Source organism: Scaptodrosophila lebanonensis, unplaced genomic scaffold, assembly GCF_003285725.1.
Source record: "Scaptodrosophila lebanonensis strain 11010-0011.00,11010-0021.00 unplaced genomic scaffold, SlebRS2 tig00000072-arrow-pilon, whole genome shotgun sequence".
Taxonomy (NCBI): Eukaryota; Metazoa; Arthropoda; class Insecta; order Diptera; family Drosophilidae; genus Scaptodrosophila; species Scaptodrosophila lebanonensis.
The window spans coordinates 4,096,161-4,122,490 of NW_022060558.1; the positions used below are offsets into that span (position 1 = coordinate 4,096,161).

The 26,330-nt window shown below is 35.6% G+C and overlaps 1 protein-coding gene across 2 annotated transcripts in view; it reads right to left on the minus strand.

The window, feature by feature from the left end:
- Positions 1 to 7,001: 7,001 nt before the first annotated feature.
- LOC115625287 (organic cation transporter protein) overlaps positions 7,002 to 26,330 on the minus strand; it is a 28,295-nt gene continuing 8,966 nt past the window's right edge. For both annotated transcript variants that reach the window (XM_030520298.1, XM_030520299.1), the window contains exons 2-7: positions 14,924 to 15,330; positions 13,534 to 13,807; positions 12,389 to 12,656; positions 10,345 to 10,636; positions 9,329 to 9,655; positions 7,002 to 8,126 (exon numbers count right to left, since the gene is read on the minus strand). In XM_030520298.1, the coding sequence (XP_030376158.1) occupies positions 7,974 to 8,126; positions 9,329 to 9,655; positions 10,345 to 10,636; positions 12,389 to 12,656; positions 13,534 to 13,807; positions 14,924 to 15,330 (1,721 nt within the window). In that variant the 3' untranslated portion in view covers positions 7,002 to 7,973. The remainder of the gene's footprint in view (positions 8,127 to 9,328; positions 9,656 to 10,344; positions 10,637 to 12,388; positions 12,657 to 13,533; positions 13,808 to 14,923; positions 15,331 to 26,330) is intronic.

The window sequence follows — 26,330 nt, forward strand, 5'->3', positions numbered from 1 at the left end:
GATATTTATGCAATGACCCATTAGCGTAACTAACTAACTGAGCGGCAGTTATTGATTTTTCGTGGATTTTGGTTGACATAGCCTTGTGCTGGATTGGCGTTCATTGGCGTCTAGGGTGGTGCGCTTCAAGAGCAGTGTTTACATAAAGCCTGCGACTGCGCATTCGTATCCTCTAAATGCATTTTCTCTAGATCAGCTGTTGCCGCCAGTTGAAGATGGCTTTCATCAAATAGGCAAACAGCTTGCCGAAATATTTTCTATGGTGGAAATAAATACATATGTTGCATATGTGTAACATATGTGTTTTTTAAACGAATAAATAAGTTATACTTGAACCATATATACATATGTAATGAAGAGTCTGGTTGTTGCATAAACTAAAAGTTTCTCAAAGCTTTAACTGCAGAGAGCTTTTGTTAGAGATGTGAGTAAAGTTCATAAAATCTCGATGAAAAACATAGAAACATTAAAAAACAGAACATTGGTTCATGCATTGTTTTGAACATTTAAAAAGCTCATAGCTACATATATTGTAAGTACAGTATGTAATAAGATTATTGATATCAAATGTGTTTCAGCAATTTCAATAGTTTCTTCGTTCGTAAATCATAATCAAAACTGAATTAATGTGATTAAATACTGGATTCTAAATGCAGTTATAATAAAAGAGTTGGATTCCTACATTGTCATGGGAATCGAAAAATTTACCTTACTATTTGCATGATTTTCAATTTTGCATTAAACTGCTAATTAAATTATTTTGCATTCTCAATACCATTAACCCTTCGTATGACTTTATTTCTGGTTTCAATGCGGTTCTTTCCATTAGATAGAAAAGGCAAAATAAAAATATACGTGGCTTTTTTTTTAATTTTGTGATTTTGTATATTTTTTTTTACAAAAAACGATTATTATTATAAAAACAAATTATTCGTTATACCCTGTACCCAAAGGGTACAAGGGTATATTAGTTTTGTGCGAGTGCACATGGAACACACAGAAGGAGGCTTGGTAGACCCCACAAAGTATATATATTCTTGATCAAATGGTATACAGATTCTCCTGAGCCCGAGAAAGGACGAGTTTGTTCATTTTTTCTGATCCACCTCCCACACTCCCCCCCTTTTAACGATTTTCTATACCTCCCGTATTTCTTGGAATTTTAAACTAATTTAAACTAGACACATCCAGTTCGTAATTATGTATCCGTATGCCAAGTTTCATTATGATAGGTTGATCAGAAAGAAAGTTATAGCCATATAACCAGGCCCAATGCACACATACATACATATGTACATGTACACAAACACGCATAAGGCACGATTCTGATGTAAACGTAAATGTATGTATGCATGCATGGAATATTTAATTTAGTTAATTAATTAAATTAATTTAGCTAATTAATTAAATTAATTTAGTTAATTAATTTAATTTCTTTTTTGTGGGGTGGTACAGGGTATTTGAGAGTTGAGCCTGCTCGACTTTAGCATTCCTTTCTTGTTTTATTAAAGTTTAATGCGACCCCAAATGTATCGCATTTTTAGTTGTACTTTATATATTTAAAAAATTTAATACATAAATCCTCTAATTTGTTTGCATCCCACAAATCCCAAAATTGGCGCAAAAAGTGATCTTAATTTCAATTCACTACCTTATGTCAGTGTAACCAAATCCCATGTGTAGAACTACATCAAATAGAAACTGTGCAAATTTCGCGCATATATTGTAAAATAATTGAGTTTAAGCGGTATGTTGCAGATATGCATCTTAGACATACTATACGAAAGGTTAAATCATATCGCTTCTATGGCAAGTCTAAGATGATCAAGATAGAACGCTACAGTCGAGAAAGCCCGACAGTGAAATGCCCCGTACCCAGAACTACTTCCGGCACTGAGTTATATGCGCCTCTAGCAGAAGCAAACAGAAGAAGAGCGAACATGAGTGTGCAGCTTGTTAGCGAAGTACTGGAATGAAATTGTTTCGCCAATAACTTTTCTTAGAATTTATTTAGATGAAATTTGAAACAATAGTAGATAAATGCGCGCAAAGTTTGGTTTCTGTAGGTTTGAAAATGTGAACAGTATTGACGAAATTTTGTATATACTTAGGAGGGAAAATAAAAAAAAATTAAAATAAACTCGTATAGACTAGGGGCTAGGAGCGTCTGCATACCACGTTTGATTAGTGTTCGCTCAGCCGTTTCCGAAATCCAGGCGTTCATCCAGACGGATAGACGAACGGACAGACGGACGGACGGATATGTCTAGATCGATTTCTCTCGTCATGCGGATTAAGAATATTTATACTATATATATTTATATTCGGAGATGCTTCCTTCCGCCTGTTAAATATATTGCGCAAGCCTAATATAAGTATACCCTTTTTGTCCTACGGGTACAGGGTATAATAGAGGCTGCATAAATACTGGATCGGTGGGTGAAAAGAGTATGTGAACTTAGAGACTCGCCCGGAGATGCTGAAAAGTGCTGAATTTGTAAATGAGGGAGAAGGCACGTTTAAACTGACTTTGATTAATATAAGGAAATACCCGCTATGACGTTAGCTGGTGTCCGTTGTTTTGTAGTTCTCAGTGTGTGTTCTCAGCTGCTCTGCCGCTTGTAACCACATAACGATGATGGTGAGGTGTTGCATTTTTATTGAATTAGCTCGGGGGCTTCCGGAGGACTGTCTAGGGCCATGGCCTGTTGCAGGCGCACGAGAAGATTGTTGTTCCGATGTTGTTCATTGGCCAGAATGAATGTGCTCATGCTTGTTGGGGTGTGTGAGGATGCTTGGAATGTGGCAATTTCTTTGCCATTGTTACATTGGAATTTTTATTTGATATCAAACGGGGTGCGAAATCGGCGTAACAGAAATGTGAACAATCTTACATTTGGTGAGTACAAGTAGGAGCAGGCAAGTGTAAATACGTGCGGAATGCTTGGAGTTTTTTGTTCCTTGTTTGACCAATGGATTGATCTCGTTCCACGAATTTTCTAATGCGCTCAGTAGCCAGCAATCTGAACATTTACTTAGTGCATTGCATTAGTACTTGCATTAGTGCGACTACATGTCGTCCACTGCCAACTAAAATCCCAAACATGCACTCCAATGCAACCGTGAAGAAGGCAGTAACTCAGCATGTACAACTATGTAATGTGGTTGCCAAAATGCATGGCCAGTGAGAGTGAAAAGTCAATTAAAATTTGGAGTGCTGCACTACAACACTTATAAACTCTGACGTTGGGGTTTACTTGTATGTGTGTGTCTGTGCGAAAGTTTCGCATAAATGACAATTAGAAAATAACCGTCGGTGAAATTGTCATAGTTGCTGCTTGTTGCACAGTTCACATGCAATTTACGCTTTGATGGCTACCCAGCAATTTATGGTGTCAAATAGATCCGTCGCTACGGCACAGATGATAGTTGACTGTTTAATTACTATGTGTACCCACAGAGGTCAAGAGCATGTCTTCATACACTCAGAAAAAGTTGCATGAATATTTTCATATTCAATTTATTATTCTACTCTTTATCATATTTAAATCAAAAATAAACAACGTAAATTCAACTTAAAACATATTCAATTACTGATTTAAATATGATTAATATTTATTCAAAGCAAAGTGTTAATCCTTGCCATTACAGTGTGTTATGCTCAATTTAATGTTGAACCATACTTAAATTTAATATGCGCCTACATCAAATACCAAATAGTTCAATTTATATGTATTCCATAGAAAATGTTCATATTTTTCTCAACTTTAATTTAAAGATTTTTGTAGTCTATTAAAATATACCAGAAATATATTAAATAATGATATTTTTAATAGTTAAATCAATTTTAAAAGTGAAAAAAAAAATGTAAATGATAATCATAAATACAGGAATTTAATTGCTGTCATCATAAGTTCAGTTTCTTCGAATGCGTATAAAGTCACTATCATTGCTGAAATAATTTTTAAGTGGATTCTTGCTCGTTCGAAATCTACATTTTTTAGAGTGAACTCTGTTGTGAGTCGTTGTTCGAAAATTGTTGCACCTCTTTGAATAATTCTTTGTATTTGAATTTCTTTGCTGTTTGTCAGCGGTGTGTGTTTTTATTTATTTGTTTAGAATGTGCTAATTGGAATAAAATCAAGTAACAATAAAATTTTGTATTTTAATTTTAAACCAAAACCGTGTAAAGACAGAATTCAGTGTATATACAAGTATTTATATATATAATTTTTCAATATGAGAATACCATTATTGAATAAAGTTTAAAAAATACAGTAGAGTAGAAAAAAATGTCTTTTTTTTTGTATAATTATAAAAAACAAACCTTTGGCTTGAATCAAATACCCGCGTCCACTTTATCACTTGTGATTTAATATCATTTCACTTTAAATTTAGTATTTTATATCTACTAAAACACACTACGGTGAAAAATCGATGGTAAAAATATTCAAATTTTAGTGTAAATATTTAAATTTACTTGGGTTTTTTATCAGTGTATGGATATGGTTACTAAAACTAAACGTTGTTTTATTTATCTGTGGCTACTCTCGTTATACCCCTTCACCCTTTTTGGTGTGCAAGCTTGTAACCGCAAGATGGAAGAGAGGACTAATCCAAAGCCAATAGGATTGCTTTACTCTTACTCTTTCGGTACAGGATATAATAATTTCCGATTTGAATTGCGATTTGTATTCATAGTAGTTCGATCGTCGTCTCTGTACCTGTTTATGTCAACACCAGAATCTTGGATTATATAGAAGCCAAAACCGACGTGATGGACCCCCAATTTATATATTTTGTTAATAGGGGGAAAAGGCATCAAAATATGAACTATCGTGTGTGTTTTTTTGAAAGTACCGACCACGTGGGACTCGTCTATAAATATAGCCTATATACTTGTAATAAATTTGTAGGTATATTTTTAAATTTATTTGTATTATTTACTTCCTTTTGCGATCTAAAAAGAGCTCAGCCACAAAAAAAAAAAAATTACTTACATCGTATTATGTTTGTGTAAATTAATATACAAAAATAAAAATAAATAAATTGTAATCATGTAGGCCCAACATAGTCATCGAGAAGAATTTTAACAGCTGCTAATCTTTTTTCAGAACTCCATATACATATCTCCTATAGGTTGCGAAACATTATCGTAATAAAAAGCATTGTTTTCCATTTAATTACACATAAATTTATATGTTTTATTTGTTACCCATTAATTGGTTGCCCTTTAATTTTGTCAATTTCATTTACATACATATAATTCATAAATTAATTCCTAAATATATTTTTGAGGGTACAGGCGACATTTGCCGATGTGCAGATAACAGGACTCAACATCTTGACGTTCATGATTGAAATTTTATTTTATGCAGCCCTAAAGTTTTTAGTTTCCATTTTAACTTTTCTTCTTTTTTTTTGTAAATAGAAGACTTGTTTAGAACCCACCGACATAGGAAAGTATTACACTTTCTTCCAGTCTAACATAAAATGGGCGTGTTCATCATTTTAGGACAAGTTTTAGGTACTGGTACATTAACATTTTATTTTCTCTTTTAAAATTTGTATTGGGTTTTTCGACTTAGCTAAAATACATACATACATACATTTATTTGCTTATACATAAATATTGCACAAAATTGGTTCGATGCATGTTAAATGAAATTAAAGGGCCACTCTTGCCTTCCTACACATATTGTAAGTACAATAACAAACAAATGTTGTAGTCGAAATAAATACGTAATTAACAATAATAGTATTAATAATAATAATAAGTACAACAAGCATTTTGACAGGTAGCAAGTAAAATTTGCACAGAGCTGTAGGGACCCCAATGTACTCGTAGCCTTGATCCTGTTTACACATTGAAAGGAACTTAAATAAAGCTCTCACAGAATGTAAACAATAGCTTTAATTTGACTAAATTCTACAACGAATACATACATAAACAATACATGCTCACATACACATATATTAAATGCATTGATATTGGAAAATGTTCTAATATTTTCAATCTTAAATTGTAATATTTGAGAAAACTTGTAATTAACAAATAATGGCGCTTTATCTCTCCCCCTATCCCTCCCTATCCTTCTGTCTACACATACATACTATATATGCCTTTATATACAAATACATACTATACTTTGTATATCTATGCATAATTGACTGATTATTAATTGTTGTCTTCTGGTTATGTATATTATATATGTTTATATATATGTGTACATAGTATATTTGATTTATGCTATGCCGAAATGATTAATTGACTACATAGTATACTTGAGATAATATTTTCATTTGGCTTTCAAGCACATCTACAAGTATGTATGTATGCCACAGGGATACCAACTAGTAAGTAATTTGAATTTTTTCGATCGCCAAAAAATGTAGATTTGCGTTGTGCTGGTTGGTGGTTGGGATAATGACTAACAGTTAACAATAGACGACCATACGGAAGACGAAATCAATGCGATTATGTACTATATACGCTCACTATAAAGCTTTATTTGGTTATTAGCCATAAATACTTTAATAACACATCCCATTTAAACAAGATCGTTTACCTGCCTTTGACCTTTCACTGATCATAAGTGTAAATACGTAATTAACCTACAATGGGATTATTTTAGAGATAACATTCGATAGACTTCATTAATAACATCAGTTAAAGAACATCAGAACTGGCAGAATGTTCGGTTTTTTTTTTTTGTAAAAACATGATTTTTAGACTGCTTCCTAATTTATTCACAAGTGGTATCATTTATCTGATCATATATTGTGCGAAAGGATATCCTGTAGATTTTAATGTTAATTGTTTCATTTATCTTCATTTTTGTTGGGATTGAACAGCAATGAACAACTGCTTTTCAATTAATTGATTATAGATATATACTTGTTGTATGTTGTATCAAATATTGAATGCTTAAGTAATACTTCAAAATCAAATCGATATATTTATAGTTGTATAATTAAACCTTATTCTTTCTTTAGTGCAAAATAATATGTTTAAGGAAATTCGATTTGATTTGGAGTAACATGCTTAGCGGTTTATTGGCATAATTGGATATTATAGCAAAAAAAATGTACCGTTGCCAAACATTGCTATTTTTATGTAGAGTTTTTTTTTGAGTAGGAGTATTCCATTCTAGCACAAGATACGTTCGGAAAAGTGATACCACGTTTTCTTTCACGAGAAAAAGATAAGAAAATCGGTTGAAAATTAACGACAACTTTTCTCTATAGGGTTTGGTCCAAGTCTCGAGTGTACCAGAAACATGACGGCCGTAGTCAGTATTTATATGGCTTGGGTGTTCTGCGGATCAAACTAAATTTTTAAAAACAACATTGCGACCATTTTGATTCATGTACTGTAGATTAGCTGACTTTTTTAATAATCCTTTTAAAACACTTCCCAAACGTACTCTGCTTTCATAATTGATTTCTCTACATCGTCTATTTGAAATATCACACAATTTGGCATTTTCGCCAATAAAATTGACTATTTTGTTGTGTTGATTTGGAAGGACGTTTCGGAAATATTCGGATTGTATCTCTGTCGAATAGATGAATGCTCTATAACTAGACACTTAAAATCCTTTACATATTGTGTGAAATTTATATGCTCCGATGTAACCGGAGAACTTCAAAGAGTAACTAAATTACTTAGATGCTATATTTATTATTTTTAAGCTAAAACCCATTTTGTTCTTCTATAATAATTAAAATACTCACTACGTATTGCAAACAAGGTCCTGCCTGACTTTTCGCATATGGCATAAATGGACATTTGATAAATTGAGTTTAGTTTGAAATTGTTGTGGTTAGATGAGGCGGGCATTAGAATAGATTAGATTAGGCTGTTGCTTGTTTTCTTTTGATTTACTGGGAAGTTTTGTTCTCCCCTAATTTGGACCAGCCAAATATTCATGTTTCAGGGTGCAAGAGTTAAAGGGCATTCAAATAGCCCATTACACTTGCTTCGCAGTGCTGGCATCAGATGAAGCATTGTGGTTCGATGTGGTGCGACGCACTGCTGTTTCGGGCAGAAAAAGTACGACAAACCCTCCAAAGATGCTCCAAGCCGTCAGAAGCGTCATGAGCAAGTGCCCCTCGATTTTGTTCTGCAAGTTGACAAAATTAAAAAACACACACACACAATTAAACATTTTGAGAATAATGTTTGATTTGAACCAAGGACCGACATGGCTCCTTTATTTATTTATTATCTATACATTTGTTTCTTATTTTCAGATCCATGGAAATATTTTGAAGTTTCATCCTTATATAGCATGTATTTCGTTATTGCATAATACTTCTTTAATTATGAAAAGGCTGTTTGTAATTTTCAAAAGAGAGCTAAACTAGAAACCGTTTAAAGTCCTTTTCAATTTTTATATATACTTGTAGTATAGTACAGGTATCGGTTCATATTTGGAAGGCGTCAGTCTGTCTGCCCCACAATTGAACTCAACTGAAGAAATGGTGTGGCCTGCGTCGGCTTTTTGAGATAGAAAAGCAGGTGCAGCTATTATTAACACTTTATGTGCGAAATGTGGTCAAAAACTTTTCAATATTTCTATGAAAAATAACATGTAAAGTGTGTCCCTAATATAAAATAGCCTAAGATTCTTCTATACTATAGATGAGTGGTGCTCTGGTTTCCCAGTATCTATCAAAATAAACAGCAGTTGTATAACAGTTTATTTAATCCCAATAATGGTGTAATTGAATACTACCTAAAATATATTGGAATATGTCTGACAACGCAAACTTGACAGTAAAGGAGCTAACAGGAAATTCACAATGTGAGTTCGTTCTTGAGTAATCGCATACAAAATTATGTAAGAGTGGTCACTTATAGTATATAAATGTCAAATTGTTCTGGTCTAAGCTGCGGGCAGATTCTTAACATAATAATAATACGAATAAAAAAAAAAATGAAAACAAGTTGTCGAGTCAAAAGAGTAGCATAATCTGCAATCTAAATAAATATGTACTTATATTTACGAGAATTATATTCAAAACCGATAAATTTGGTTTCTGAGCTTCTCCATTTTAACTGTTCTACAACAACGGACAGACACAAAAAAGTCTCCTATTTATATGTAGTAGTAATAGTATGTTTACATACAACATTTGAATAATGAACGCTACAACTGATTGTAGAAGAGTTAGAGTTAGTTCTTTCAGAAAACACATTTTAGATGGTTGAGACAGACTTTTAAAATTAAGACTGCCTGGCCGTGGATGAACGTTAAAAAAATATGTATGAATGTATTTTGTGATAAAATGAATATTGGCTTTAACATAGAGTATTTCTTACCAATAACGACAAGTACGGCGTGAGTATCAGTGCTAATCCAGCGGCCACATTGCAGGCCCCGACGCCCACATTACGTATGGCGGTGGGATAGAGCTCGGCCGTATAGACGGGCATAATGGTGTTGCCAGCACTGATTGTGAACTTTCCCATCATGAGGAATGTGATCTTTAGCCAGAGCATCTCTTCGCGACCCTCGGTGAAGCCCGCACAGCAGCAGGCGACGCCTGTGCAGAGCAAGGTGGCGCAGAAGAGCCACTTCTTGCCCACTTTGGTGATAATGTACATGGCCACAGCAATGGCGGGTATCTCCACCAGACCGGCTAGTGCCTGCAATAAAAAAGAGCCAGACAGCGACGATGTATTAAATCAGCGCGGCATCAAAGGTGCATACCATACGCTGTCATAATAAATTAAGCTATAAATTAGCTGAGAAAGCTTGTCGGGGTGCGGGTGCCGAAAGCCTATTGCCTGTCACGTCTGTTTGGACAGACGCCAATGCGGCAAAAGCGGCAGAAGCGGCGAAACTCAGGTCGAAAATTCAAAAGATTTTCGGCTGTCATTATGCGCTGCAGGATTTGTGTTGCGTGGGTGTAACGGGCGCTTGTAACATCATAATTTGATTGCCAACACATTTGCCTGTCTCCTGTCGAACTGTCCATCGCTGACATGGACATGGACGTGGCACATACCAGCTGACAAATTCAATTAAGCGCGGACAGCAGCGGGGAATGGAGAGGCTGACATGAGACATCTCTATCCATCTCATGGCTGTCCACTTCTCACGATTTTTGGGACTGTGGAGTGGGCTCGCACTTAGCGCTTGACACTTAATAAGTATACGCAGCATTCTTCTTGATAGATAGAAGTTGGAAGATCGTTAAGTTCTCGCTGCTCGGGGGGTTATGTTCCCTTAATTCGATAAATCAACTGAATGGCTACTGCTGTGTTCATTTAATGGAAATCGCTAACAACTAATTGCCGCAGTCATGGCTCACCTTCACATCTGAGGGACTTACCGAATTCAAATAAACATTTCCGCCAAACGAGCTCATGTTCAGAATAATGCCATAGTAGACCAGATTCATGGTGAACCAAATGCAGAGAAAGCATATCGAAATGCGGCGCAAGTAGCTCGATCTAAACAGGTACGTAAAGTCTTGGGAGCTCATTTCCTGAGTTGGCGGCGTCAGCTGATAATCGGCGGGTAGTTCGCGTCCATTAAATTTGGCAGCTGCCTCGATGATGCGTCGCACCTCGGTAATACGACCCTTGACCAGCAACCAGCGCGGCGATTCCGGCACCACAAACCTGCAATGGAAACACATAAATCGAGATCTCACATAAGTTAATTTTCTTCTTTTCTTTGCCTTGTTTACATTAGAATTTCTTTAAAGACAGGGAAGAGCATGTGTGGATTTATTTAAAATAGCGGCACCCACGCCAACATGTCGGAAATTATTTATTGCCGCTTCTTGTACACTCAGAGAAAAATAATAGGTGTTGCTATAGGTTCCATAGAATCATTTACTTAAAATATGCTTTTCAATATTTGTACAAGTATATAATATAATTACACAGCATTGGTTCAATACGTTTTATCATAACACCAAATAGCTAAAAAAAATTATCTATCTCTCATTAAGAGTACAGGAACAATAACAGGAGCAAAACTATTCGATACACCTAATTCTGTTTTTACAGGGTATATTGGTTCCAGAAGCAGAAGAAGACATTGATCATATGCAAAAATAGGTGATTGGTTCCTCATCTTTAAAGAAATATATATGCAATTTTTAATTTTCAAACCGTGTTATATCGAGGTAGGTATATATAGTTACCATATGTCCGCCAGTCTGTTTCTGGGTGAACTAGTCTATATTTTCTTTTACCAATGTACCTTTTATGCCAGGAAATACTAGTCGATTTTAACAGAGTTCTTTGATAATTTAAACTAAATCGAACTATTATATTATTATAAATTTATAAAATGAATATAATCTGTATATTTATTAGCGATATATATTTTTTTATGTTTTTTTTTTTAAGCAGAGTAGTACATTTGCAAGGTTTTTAAGTTCGGCGCCCTTCCGAAGCATTTAGTTTAAAGAATTTTCTTCAAATCTGGTATAAAATACTGGGTGCAGTATTCAAAGGTCTATGATTTCAGTTTTCTACATTTTTGTAATTTATCAGAATATATATAGAAGAATAATAAAATTAAATTTTAATTTAATGTAAATGGAATTGCGCTTGTTTGATATTTTGTAAAAAAAACTGCGAATTTAAAACAATTTAAAACCACTTTAGAGCTCGGTATATTTTAACGACTTACAGCTGTTAACAACACAAACTAGAACACTAACACTTATTGGAGTACAAATTCCTTCCATTTGATTTTTTCATTTATCCAATAACTTATGTTATGAATGTATATATATTACTTTATTTACACTCCTTTTCTTATCCCGTTGGACCGATGTCCATATGAAGTTAACATCGCCTTGTTGGGCCATATCGTTAACACCTACGGCAGTCGGTGATGATATTGGAGTTATAGAGGTTGAAATAAAAACGTTTTGTGAGCGCCGCTCGGTTACCCGATTTAATGTAAATCGGACTGATACTTCCAGTCACTGGGAATAGGTGCCGCGAAGCCTCCGTACCACAGAAACTTCCGACTGGTATATACTAGAGTGGTCGGGAAGATAGAAAGTTTTAAGACTATCTCCAGGTCCAGAGAAGAAATTCTTTCCGAGACTCTTCCTTCTAGCTTGCAGAAATCGTAAATAAGTTGATGGCATGGCAATGTTTCAAAAATTAATTTCTGGTCCGCATTAATCTGCATGGCCTTTACATGTTTGTTACTTAATCTTAAATTTGTTTGCAATTAAATGCTTCTTTCTTTACCCACAAACATTTGAACTGAATAATTTTTTCTGAGTGTACGCATTGTTCTTTTCATTGTATACAAGTATAAGGTTTTCATTAAATTTTTTATGACTGCAATTAATTTATTGTTTACTTGGATAATTTCTATATACTTGTATTCGGCTAACTTACCAAAGGAAGCATAAAAATATGCCCGGCAGGCCAATACACAGTTGCAAACGCTGATAGTCTTGCGTCAGATAGGCTAGGCCCGAGATGAGCATATAGGAAATGGGCAGCGGGAATAGATTGTACATGCCGGCTATTGTCCTCCATTTTCCATCCACATACTCGATGGCCAATATGAGGCCGGAGTAGGTAACCGACACTGAGACAAGGCCCAATAGTGCGCGTAGTGTTAGGTAAAATTCGAAGGAGCTAATAAAATACAGCCAAAGACCTATAAGAACAGACAGAAAAAGAGAAGCGGGCATAAGAACGTCGAAAGTGAAAGCAACTTAAATAGTAGGGCTTAATGCATTCAATCAAACAGCTTTATAGTCTAAAGTTGATATGAACACAACAAGGTAAAAAGTTGCATTAAATTTGTGTCAAAAATGATTTCCAAGTACCCAAGGAAGCATCATCGACGAACAAATTTTTTGTAATATTACAATTTCCTTCTTTTAAAGTCCTTTAATTATTCTACACATATGTACAGAGCATTTTAAATTCGGGCTTCTCGGCCTTCGCTTCCCCACTTGTTTTAAAAGTAAATCTGCAGATTTGAAGCTCGTTTCTAATTCGACACTACTTGTAAAGTACATTGCAACTAGCTAAAGGCATGTTCAAAGCTAATGACTTGCCTTAATTATTTCATACTTGCTTAAATATATATTTTCTAATCAAGCTCAGTAACATTGACGCAAAAGTAACAACGGCAATAGCAACAAGAACTGATGATTCTGCTTCCTGATGCATCATGGCAAAGCTGCAAGCTCTGCCTGCCCATCACTCATTAGTAATGTCCTTTTGAATGCAAATTTCAATTACACTGTACGAGATTTAATCAGCAAGGACAACAAGGCTGGCAGCACACTCGACATCGACCTCCAGCCACGGCTAAGTTCACAGGCGTCCAGTCCCCAATGCCAGTGCCATTTCCGTGTGCGGCGCACTTGTGAATGCAAAATCGAAAGCAAAAGCATAGTGGCCTTTGCAGTCTGTACAACGACCAGAGCACGCTCCTCTCAGCATGCTGATGAGGTTGATGATGGGCATTGTAAGTATGTATTGTTCGCCACCCCTTGTCCCTGCACCTCTTCACACATACTCACCAAAAATGGTCTGTAGCACGGCCGATATGAAGAGCATTGTTTTGCGTCCAAACCTGTCGGAGAGGTAGCCGGAAATGATGCCACCTGTTGCCACACCAAGCAGAAAGAACATCTCGGCCACGTTTTTCATATGCTCCTTGTCGCACACCAGATCCCACTGAGAGGTCCATGTGTTGCCCACGTTATCATCAGTTGCGTACTCCCAAGCCTCGCACGCTAATATTTTCCCGCCAGCAGCATCCGTAGTAGCATTCGCCTTTGCCTTCGCCTGTTGCTGCAACATACGATAAAATGGGTGCTTAGCTCTCTCCGAGACTGTGAGTGTGCTTGTTCGTGTACAAGTACAAGTATATACTAAGTATGTCATATAGTGCTACAATTTAAGCGAGATTCGCACTGAAATCAGCTTGTTTTTCATATCGCTAGTGCGTAAATAAATGGCAAACACCGGAAGTTCCAGCAAATTCTTATGATAAAATCATGCTTTTGCAAAATGCACATCCAAACAAATTATGTGAAGGTCGAACTCCTTTTAGCGTATGTCTACATTTATTGCTTAAAAGAAGAATCTTAAAATGCTGAGATCGAACCTAGCGGGAGAATCCAGCTCCATAAACTGTATTGATATGCGAATGAAGACATGGTTGAGCTATTTTTTCAGCGTAAAATAGTTGTCAAATTTTAATTTTAATTTTTCTTAGACTCAATAACACAATAACCCAAAAGGAAAATAGGCCGTTAAATAAATCCTGAAAATTTATTTTGTTGTCTTCTTTTCATCATTTACTACCATGACGATGTCTCTGGCCATTTCAACAGTATTTTTCTCAACTGTGATCTCTTATATATTTATTTATTTATTCATCAACAAATAAAGCTGTCGATGTAGAAAATCAATTCAATAATTAACTTAAAGAAAACTAGATTCAAAAGTAATGGAAGCCAATGTTCACAAAATTACCTAGGTTTATATAATGCATTTGTTGTTATTCTTTTAAAAAAAAGAGAAAGTATATTTATCAATTGAACATATTAAACAAACAATTATCTCTTCTACTTTTCAGAAAAGATTTATAACGATTTTGGAAGAGTACTAAAATTTGAAAAATGTACGTTTCATTGAAAATTATTTGCATTTGTAACAAATATTTTTCTAAAAATATTGTTCAATTTTCTTATTGCAAAGTATTGTACATGACAACCCATCGTAAAATTTGCTTTCCTTTGGTTGCAATTAAAAAAAGTGCCTGCAGCTTTTTTTTGCCCCATTTGATACTTTTATTCGGCGTGTGTCGACCGTTAGCCATGGACAGCATGCTGCCTGTTGCTTGTGTGTTGACGGCATTGGACTGTGGCAAATGGGATTTCTCGAATGAAATCAGGGTCTTACCTGCAAATGCGCCACTGATGTCGTTTCGTTGCCCACCAGCGACCAATCGATGTCCGAGCGTTGGTGACAATTACCGATGGAGCCGCTCACATTGCGCCACACGTCGACGGGCAGCTGTTGGAGATGAGCTGGCCGCTGACACCAGAAATCTTTGTTGGCCGCCTGGTATACCGAGGAGGATATGTGGAAGGTGTTTGGCACTTGGAACAGCGACAACAGCACAGTCATGATTAACTGCCATTTGCCATAGTGACCCATGAGGTCGCCAATCACATCGGTCTCATCCTCATCGTCCGCTGCCGACCCACTGTGTGGCGATTCTGTAGCGGCGACGACTGGTGGGCCAGCTTGATGGACCGTTTGTTGGAGGGACGGTTTGACTGCGTCGTGCATTTTGCAGAAAGGAACTGCAAGAAGAGAGGAACAAGAAACAATTTGAAATTAAAGCGATTACCAACTGGATGACGGTGCTTGTAGAAAGGACGAAAAGGAAAAATATTAATTTTATTGCGCATGTCAGCCACACACAAAGGCGCAATTAGTTAAGTGGTTGGCAATAAAATAAGTCAGCCAGTCAGCGGCCGACTAACGCACAATGACCTCTCAAAAACAGAAACTGAAGCTGAAGCAGAAGCAGAAGCAGATTCATTGCCAAGCAACTTCTGCTTAAGCCCGTTTAGGCCAACTTACTATGGGCAACGGGAGCGCTCAAATGCAGTTAAGTCGAGCGGTTGCTGGCTGGCTTGCTTCATTTATTACGCGCCCTTGTGACCTGCCCGCCCCCTTATTATTGGCAGGCACGCCCACCTGCGTTCGATGGAATTCAATCACGTATTACACGATTAAATACATCAGCCAAAGTCAAAGCCAAAGCCAAAGCCACAGCATCAGCATCAGCTAGAGCAGAGGCAGCAAAAGTTGTGCACGAAACTACAAAATAAAAGAATAATAGCGGAGATTTAATGTAATTGCGTCGGGGTGGTGGCGGTGTCGGTGTCGGTGGTGCTGTTCGCTGTTCGTTGTTCGCCGTCAGTGGCTGACTATGCCTGGGCACAGTGTGCATGTCCTTTAGTGTGTTTGTTAGTTAAACTTTTCTTTTTCGCATTGGCTTTGTATTCGAAGCTTTTGTAGCGCTTTGCCATTGTCCTGATTTGCCAACGTGCCGGCGAAGTGCCGGGACATCAATGCCAAAAAGTAGGCATTGCTATAAAGCCAGGGTGCGCAAATAATACAAAAAATAGGAATATATGCTTAAATAACTTTTTTCTCTTCTCTTTTCCAATTCCTTGTTGCTTAGCCGCATTAAATAGTTAATCTTTTTAGCTTCCAACTAAGCGAACTTTTCCTATTCTTTTGCAACATAATCAGCAATTCAGTGCAAGTAACAAATTGGTTTTCAAATTCGTTCAATTTTTGTTCGGCAATAGAACGGTAGTCCGAGAAGTGGTCGCAGGTAACTAATTGTGCAGATTAGGTGATTGATATTGGCCCAATGGTAGTGGATCGGTTTCCAAGTACGTCTCTTCAAATTAATCAGAAACGTTGACCAAAGCGATTTATGAGCGATGACAATGTTCTATTAATATTACATGTACTATTGGACCACAAAACTGGTTTATTCATGAAAACAATGTGAGCTTACAATTGACGTCAAGTGGGAATTTGAAAGTAGTGTAGCAAGAGTGCAGACCAAGAAAATAACACTTTATAGTTCGACTATGCTTCACAAGAGAATATTTTGCCTTTTTACTTGTTTATAGACAAGCAAAAAGTTTTTGGCAAGAATCCGTTTAGATTTTCGTTTTTTCCTAATATTAATACTTGTATGTCGCCCACAAACCACGACTCAACCCCCAAAGCTTTTAGTTTGCTGAAAAGAAAGGGTATTTTGATTTATTTGAATAGCAAATTTGACTTGGCGTGAAAATGTGTAAGCAATTGTGAAAGCAGTTGTCCTGCCCTTCCCCTGCCCTACGTCCAACCCAAAACAATATCGAGAGGACGGATAGAACTAGAGGCGCACAATAAGAACTTGAAAAAGTTTTCAACTGCATTGCTGCAGATTCTGTTGAGGTGTCCCAAAGAATTAATAGCCAAGGCAACTGACGACAAAACTGGTTTCATTTCTGCCACAGGTGGGACCGCTTCAGCACTTAATAAATATTAATATAATAACAATCGCCTTTCCTTTTTGAATACAAGCTGATTGGCAGCTTAAGCTGAATTACGTTTTTAAGTACATACACATGCTGAAATAGTTAATGTATTTACCAGCACACTTGTACTTTTATTAAAATGATTAAATTAGCCAAAAAGTTTATGTCCAAACATCATCTTCATAGACAATTGTTGTAGTTTTAATTGAAAAACACAATATAATTTGTTGGCAAACGTAAAAAATTAGAAAATTGAAATAATGAATGAAAAATTGAATTACAAAACACTTCTACATGAAGTTATTGAGCTGCGAATTATCTTAACTATGTCGATCCAATCAAAAAAAGCTTTTATTAGGGTTATATGAGAGCTTAGTTCGCTTTATTAAAAAAAACATTTTAAATGTTTTTGCTTTAAAAAAAACGTTTTGATCTGCATCGAAAGTCGATCTATCTACTATATTGATCCGTCCACATTGACTATACTAATCCATAGGCAATACAAGTTTATTTCATTTGTTTATCCTGCACCGATAGCTTGAGAAAATCCGAATTCTTCAACTCAAAACCGTTTGCCTGTTAACTGGTAAGTATATGAAAACGGCAAACATTTAAAAGGCCCTTGGAGTGGAGAAGTTGTGAGGCGTCTTCGAACCCATGCAAATTTTTTAGCAAGGCGTCTACTGAAACGACGCACTAAGGGAGGAGGTTTAATGAGAAGGAGGCTGAAGAAGTCTCACCCTATTGACCTTACCAATAGATTTATATAAATTATAAATGTAAAATTGTAAAGAGGACTAAAATCCAATTATTTGTGTTTAGCTACAAGTTTAATTTAAGTTATTCACATAACAGTATAAATAAAGTGTAAATATCTGGATAAAAAGATCCCAAAATGGATCCACAAGTATATGTACAAGTATATTTTGATTGTCCGAGCGTTGATGAACTTAGTATGAAAAATTTGGTAAGCATTAAACAACGCGGGTTTAATGTATATGATTTTGCTTTCCCCTCCCTCTCTAACTATTTAATTTTAATTTCATTCACATCCTTTAATCGGAGGATAGCTGTGGCAACACTTTCCTTCCGCTTCTTCTTTTTTTCGATTTCAAAGAGGCTCGTCTGTCCGGCTTGCTCGACGGTACCATTGTCTAAGGTTCTCTCTTATAGCTGTTGCTAAGACGTGTTTTAAAAAACGCCATTGACTAGTTTCTGTTCCTAAAAAGAACTGACTATACCAGTTAGCAGGACTGTTTTTATTTCAGAATTGAAGAGCTAAACTGAATTGTATCAAGGATTGGATATAACGCAGAATGCATTTTTACACGCCATTAACTTACGTTTGTTCTTAGGAAGAATACAATCTACAAATCAGCGGCACTCTTTTATGTTAGAACTGAGGAGTAAAACGGAATTTTATCAAGGATTGCTTAATAGAACATAGAATCCATTGTAGCATGAATAACGCTCAGATTTAAATATTTAAACACTCAGGCTCAGATTCGCCAGATGTCGCCATTTAGCCGCACAGTAAAACTCGCGCCATACGCCACACGTGATAAGCAGTTAAGCGAAAATTTTCACGCACTTGTAAGCATAATAAACGAAGCGTGCCTGCAAAAAGCCGCAGGCGCCAGCATGAGCAAAACTCAATGTTGAGCCCAGCAAGCTGACAGCTTGCAGCAGCCAGCCTGCGAGGGTGCCGGGATAACTAATTATCAATTTCATAGGAACTGCGCAGGCAGTGTCCCTATGCACTGATGCTTGCACTCTACACACATACAGTTACAGCTACAACTATTCCAACACCAACAACAACAACACCAACAACCACGACAACAGTAAAAACACATTGTCTATAACAGCCGCCGTCGCAGTAACCGTCGCTGTCGTCATCGTCATCGTCGTCGTCGTCGTCGTCGTGTTTTCGGTCAGTGAAGTTGTATCGAACAACGTGTTGGCTGTTGGTTGTTGGCATCCACAGTCCGTCCTCGTCGTCGTCGTATTCGTGGCCAACGCCAACGCCGTCGCCGTCGCCGCCGCCATCACCACCACAGTACGAGTCCGCCTGTCGAAGGTCGACATATGGAACGGCTCAATGCTAAAAACTACGTATGCACTGGCAGGGGCCATCTAAATTGCCTTCAACTCGTGGCGCACATGGCGTATTCGCAATCTCGCGGCGTGCTGAAAATAACAACCCTAATTGCATTTTGCAGCTGCCGACTCGTTGCTTCATTTGCATGCATTTTATAATCATCATTCCCGCTCTCCCAACGATTGGTGATCAATTGTTATGATAAAGCACCAAACAGTGACAATTCATCTAACGAACAGCCTTTTCTCCCTTCTCGTCTTTTAAGCCTTTTGTGCACCTTTTAACGATTCGCACAATGTGCCCCAAACGATAAATCATAAAACGAATTGTCCTTTCGTAATAAGTTAAGTTAATAAGTACCTACTTGTATTTCCTACCTACAAAAAAAAATTGTATTTAAATAATTTACAAAGTTAATAAATTAAAATTATATAATTTAAACAATATTCATGCATTAACTTACACTTGTAGGCATACATTAGCTTATGAGTATATGTCTTTATATTGTGAAAAAAATACGCAGTTAACATTTCAAATCAAACAAATTTCTTAGTGTTGGACTGAAGAAGAAGTCTTTGAAATAAATTTTACGTATCTGAATTGTAAAGTGTTTCAATCGAAAGTTTTAGAAGACTGGGGGTACTTTCTATTGCACAGCTCAGGGAGCCTTACATAAGATTAGATCTAATTTTGTGTGGAGCTCTTCCAATCAACTTTTTGAAAATTTTTGTCCTTTATGGAAGCGGAAGCACGGCTGAAAGTTATAGAATGATGATCCCTAAGTATAGCCTAACTTTAGGGCGCATCTTTAGTAAACAAAGGGGAGGAGCTGCAGAATAGGCTACCTCATCTAATCCATAGATTACACAATGTTAAACTGCTTTTTAAAATTGGTATGCCAATTAGACAAAAATAGTACCAGCTCATCACTATTATTTAGTAGTCCAAAGATCAAAACATTCCTTAATTATAAATTGAGAATTTTCTGTAGCAAAGTTCGCAGTAACCTGCGACAAAGAATAACTAATAGGCTTAACACAACAAGCGTTTAAATGCAAATGTAAGCAGCGCATGTGAAAGTAATAATTAGATAACTTTTAAGAATACATTTCCATATGCATTCAGCATCCATAATAAAGAGAATGCATTCGCGTGAGTAGCTTCCACTATAATGCATTCTCAAGTTCGCACAGACGGACCGACTTTCGATACGGATGCGTTTTGGCGCGATCTTTTGACACGCTTCAGCAACTCGCTCAAGCTTGGATACTCGGAGCCGACTCGCGCCCAGTTGATTAAGATATATGCTGCTAAAAATAATGATTTGTTTCAATTGAAAAGTCAATGTCAGACATTGGTGTGTGCACAGACCATCAACGCCGACGCCAACATCGTCATCATGAGCCCCATTAATAAATTTAAATACTATTACGAGTTGGTTTATTGGTATTGTTAATTAAAAATAAAAACTACACACAGTCCCATTATTTGTACTCAACACATTCGGGCCCTGTGTGCTCAGCTTTGAGTGTCACTTTATTTTTATTCCACTTAGCTAATCAAACTACAATAGCAGCATTCTAAATTCTTCTTAAAAGAAAGATACTAAACTTTTGTTGAGGTTAATTACGGTTGACCAGTTGGGAAATACTCGACCACCCACCTTGAATAGCCACTCTGGAATACTATTTATGCACAAGCTACTACTTCCCCAACATTATCAAAAAAGTTCGTATAAATAAATAGTTATTTATTGAGCGCTAATTGAAGTGCAATAAATAAATAAATAATCCCTGAAGTTGACTCAGTTCTGCTACAATTTGTTTTAGCAATCTTTTTATTATTCATTAATTCTGTAAATTCAATTTGCTCAACTTTTATTAATCAGTTTATGATAATTTCCCAATTAATTCAAGTCCACTGATGCCGGATATTTAACCAAGCTTTTTCCCACTTGAGCGTGGGAACACAAGTGTGTGTTAAAACTCCAGCTCTATTTCTTCAGTTGTAGATAATTTCAAATATTTCAACTGTATTGCATGTTCTTTGGCACTTTCTTATTAAAATAACAACCAAATGAGACAGGAAAATATGATATTCCTTCTGTAAGAGGCCCAATCAAGAAAGTAAGCTTAAATAATTCTTTAAATGTGTTGGCAGCAGACTAGCCATCACTTGTAAGACCTTTAATCTAATCAGTGAATAAAATGAAATATTATGAAATATGTTTTCATTGTAAAAAAAAACAAAAACGATTTTAAAAAATATGTGTCAAGAAATATATAAATATTATGCAGAACCATATAAAAACGTTACAAAAATTTGTCACATTTGTCAAACGAGTATGTAGAATAGGCGCAGTTTTTAGTCAGAAAGCAACAACTATAACATAAAGCGAAGCCAGTGCACTGAGAAAAACCATTTAATGAAAAAATGTAACACTTTTTAGGCGCAATCATTTTAAATATATGCAGTTCTTCAATCTTATGTACTCCAGGCAACATCCAACTATTTTTATGTTGAATCCTATATAAGTTAACATTTTGTTTGAAATTTATGACTTAAATGGAAAGGTTGGAAACATGAGCCTAAAAAAGATCAACTAATTTGTTTATGAAAATACAATAAATATTGTGCCGCTGCACATTAATTAGACAGCATTGTTGTAAGTGCTTTCCTATTTGTTTCCTAAATGCTGCTGTGTCCTTGAACTGAGCATAATGTGGACAAAATATTGTGTTTGTTTTGTTTATAAATGTGCGTATTGGATTTGTGAATAATTTTGTTTCTATTTTGTGGCAAAAGCGAGGATTCCCAGCACACCTCTGCTGTTGCATTTTTGTGCTCACATTTGTTAAAAACTGTTTTCAACAATAGACTTAGAAGTGTGGAAAAAAGTCCACCTGCCGTATACTATATACTTTAAGCTTGTTAGCATCCAAGTATATACATACATTTTCTAAAATGGCATTTTCCCATTTTCTCAGCAGAAAAATGGCTGGTCAGCCTTTGCAGCTGTCATTAAAAGGCTTTGTCATGACTAGCCATCTGAAACGGCCCAAAACGATGGAGTAGTATTCATTTTAAAGATTTAGAAATCGTTCTCTTAAATGTTAATTGCAGAATTATGAATACTATACAAATACATCTGCATTTGCATTATCGTATATCGTATCTAACTTTTCTCCGAGTGTGCTCAAAAACTCGTATAAAAACAAAAAGCTACGGAGCGCAATTATCACAGCCAAATGTATTGTATTGTAGTACTTAATACACTTTTTCACACAAAAGCGAACGCTTAGCTCATGGGACTGTCGCTGTAATTAGCTGCTATGTACATAAAGAGTGCATTCTCTTTCCGAACTGAAGACGATAATAATGATGTTGGCATGCTTTATGCATTTACATGCATACTATATATACATATGTACATACATTCTTATATACAAATATATTAAACTCGGTGGATATCATTTTTTTTTTGTATCCAGATGCTAGTTGTGCCGTTATTCAGGTCTAGTACGCACAATTTTCCACAATAGGGCAATGGCACAAGGCAAAGATAAAGCTGTGATTAGTTCATTATATTTAAGTCATGCAATCCGGTATGAATTGTGAATGGTTTTAATTTATTTCTGAACAGAGCGACTTAAGAAAAAGTCTATACTTTAAAAAACATTATAAAGGATGATATAGTGAGCAGACAACATTATTTAAATTAGAATACATTAGTCTGTATAATTATTTGTATAAAAAAAAAACACTTCATAGACAAGATTAGCATTGACTGAATATATATTTATTGCAAAAGTGCACTAATCAATAACTAATTAATTAATGTAAGCGCGTTTACTGAATGGCTTAAGAAGTGCTGGAAAATATCGCAAATTTTTGGGTCAAAATCTTTTTACTGCATAGGGGTTATGCTTATACTATAGTTTTAGATAGTTTTAGATTTTATTTGGGCTTACTGTTAAGTATTTTAATTCTAATTGTATTTAATGTTTAGGAAAATATAGAAGGTTTTGAGCATATAGGTTTCTAATGAGCACATTACCCCAAGTATGTGTTAATTCTTTTATTATACCCTGTACCCAAAGGGTACATGTAACACACAGAAGGAGGCGTAGCAGACCCCACAAAGTATATATATTCTTGATCAGCATGACAAGCCGAGTCGATATAGCCATGTCCGTCTGTCTGTCCGTCTGTATGTCCGTCTGTCTGTATGAACGCAAGGATCTCAGAAAGTATAAGTGAGCTAGAATAACTAAACTTGGTATACAGATTCTCCTGAGCCCGAGAAAGGACGAGTTTGTTCATTTTTCCCGTTGCACCCCCCACTCCTCCCCTATTCTGTAACTTCCGTAATTCTTGGAATTTTGAACTAAAATTTGGGTGACACATCCATTAGTGATTATATATCCGTATACCAAGTTTCATTATGATAGGTTGATCAGAAAGAAAGTTATAGCCATATAACCAGGCCCAATGCACACGTACATACATATGTACAAGTACACAAACACGCATAGACACGAGCCTGATGTAAATGTAAATTTATGTATGCATGTATGGAATATTTTATATTTAATTTTTTAATTTTATATTTAATTAATTAATTAATTAATGTAATTAATTTATTTTTTGTGGAGTGGTACAGGGTATTTAAGAGTTGAGCCTGCTCGACTTTAGCATTCCTTTCTTGTTTTCTTCTCAGAAGCTATATTTCAATTTTTAAGGACTTTCTACCTTCAACTTACAATTCAAAAAAAAGAAAAATAATGAAATATATGCTTATTACAAATAACTTTATTTGGGAAGCAGGCGCACACCGAATTTTTAAGGTGGTACAACGCGGCGTATGCGCAATATCCACCGTTAAGTTATTGCAACAATTTCGGTGAACTACTTATCAATACTTAGACGTGCATTTAAACCAAACAGGCATATTTCAATAAACACTAATTGTGTGATAATAACATTATGAACAACATTTGTATTTGCATAAGCAAACAAATGTGCTAAGATACATATGTTCGTGTACAAATTTTGAAATAAGTGTGTAGATATACATGTATGTAATTGTTTACCCTAACGTGTTCAAGTACGTGCCGCAATGGAAATTTCGCACTAGTCAATTAAATCGATTTGGTGATGAGAATTTCGCGTAGGCAAGCTGAAGAAATATGTGAATTCGGGTATTATATGTTTGCTATAAATTGTGGTTGATTTATATAGAACATTGAAACTAAATGTGCAATAAGTCAGGCTATGACGATGCATATCGAAACACTTTATTTGTTTTCAGACATTAAATGCCAATAAATAAGGATATACTCGTAAATTAAACATTACAAATTGAAAATCCAATTCTAAACCATTTTCAAAAATTAAGAACTACACAAAGCAACACAGTTTTCGGTACAAAGATGAAAACCGATTTGGGATAGCTCTAGCTAGTCGATCTAAACATGCCGATTAATATAATGATATATGTAATTAAGAAATATATGAAAAATAAACATTTTGTAGAATTAGTTGTAAAAATCCCATTTCTCGTAAATTAAAAATTGAGAAAAAAGTTGTCAAGAAAAGAATGCATATCTTAAATATTCTCAATGCATATCCTAAATATTCTTTTTAAAGACTAAGCGAAAAACATAATTACAAGACCTATTTTAGCATTTTGAACACATATATTTTTACATCCAAAGTATAAATGTAAATCGAAAACAAAATAAATATGTACAAAAAAATCGACATTGTTGTGGAGTTTTATTTTAATTTTAACCGACTGTTCGCATTAAATAGCCGGCTGTTATTTGATTTATAGGTACGTGATGAAAGTTTTTAAATAGGTTTTAAAGTTACAAAATAGTTCAAATTGGAAAATCACAATCAAATTAGAGATCGGCTTGAAAATCATCACCGAAGCGTGTAAAATTGAAAAAACAGTTATAATTATTCTAATTTTGTTATTCTTTGTGGAAACGAGAGGCAACTGCATAGTAAAAAATAATAATGAATGAATGATGAAATAAATTGAAGCGCGTAAAGCATTTTCCGCTATATACGCTTCACTGCATCTCAACACAAACTTTACTCCTCTATGGCAATTGCCCGCAAACTATACGAGTATACCCTACCATGTCAGCGCATCTTATGCTTAATTAGTAAGTATTTTAAGCTTTGCGCAACTCACGAGTGATGGATCAGATATGACAACAATGCCAATATGCAGAACGGTCTCTAAATGCCTTCGTGTTTTAAAAAGGACCATTACGTAAAGTTCAGAACGTTCTATAACTGTGGGGGGAGTAGGAATAACATACACTCCACACACAAATAATAAAAGCTGTCGCAAAGGACAAAAAGGAGTTCATTTCCGAGGTGTAAGTCTATGAATAAACGTGCGAGTAAGTAATAGAGCTAGTAGTTATATAGATCTTCTTAGAACCACAATCAATTATACAAACAGCTTGAATCGGCAGGATCTTGTTTTCCACCGACTTCTTACCTAAAAGAATACAAGAATAGGCAAATATTTTGTTCATAACAAATGACTGGAAAGCTAAACATAACCAATCGAAGCTAAGTATAACAATTCCTTGTCTATTTCTCGGCTTTATTAATCAGTGCATGCATTACCTAATACTTAAATTTTTCCTTTTTATCCATTTTAAAATTATTAGCTCGGCTTTTTCACATAAAAGACTATACTAACTTTTTGTTACTTTTCATAAAGGAGAATATTTTTGTAAACCTGAAACTGGGCCATTTTCTAAAGTGCTTGCAAATTCTTTGCAGTATATGGTTGGAGTATCATTCAAGGACTATAATCCGTTAATTGTGCTCAGTCGGAAGCATTCAAATGAAGCTCCACACTTTAAAATTGTGGCACGCCTTTTCCGTATCACAAGCACACAGTCTGAAAGGCACTTAACAATTTGTTATCGAAGCGCAAGCAAATTTCAACGGAAAACCAAATTTGCACATTTTACGAACTTATCTCAAAGTAGGCGGTCCACACATACATACATGCACGCACACATCAAAAAGCGCACACACACACAACATCAAATCAATTGGGGCTCAACCACAATACAAAGGCATTAAAAATTTCATGACGTGGGCGTTCATTATTGGT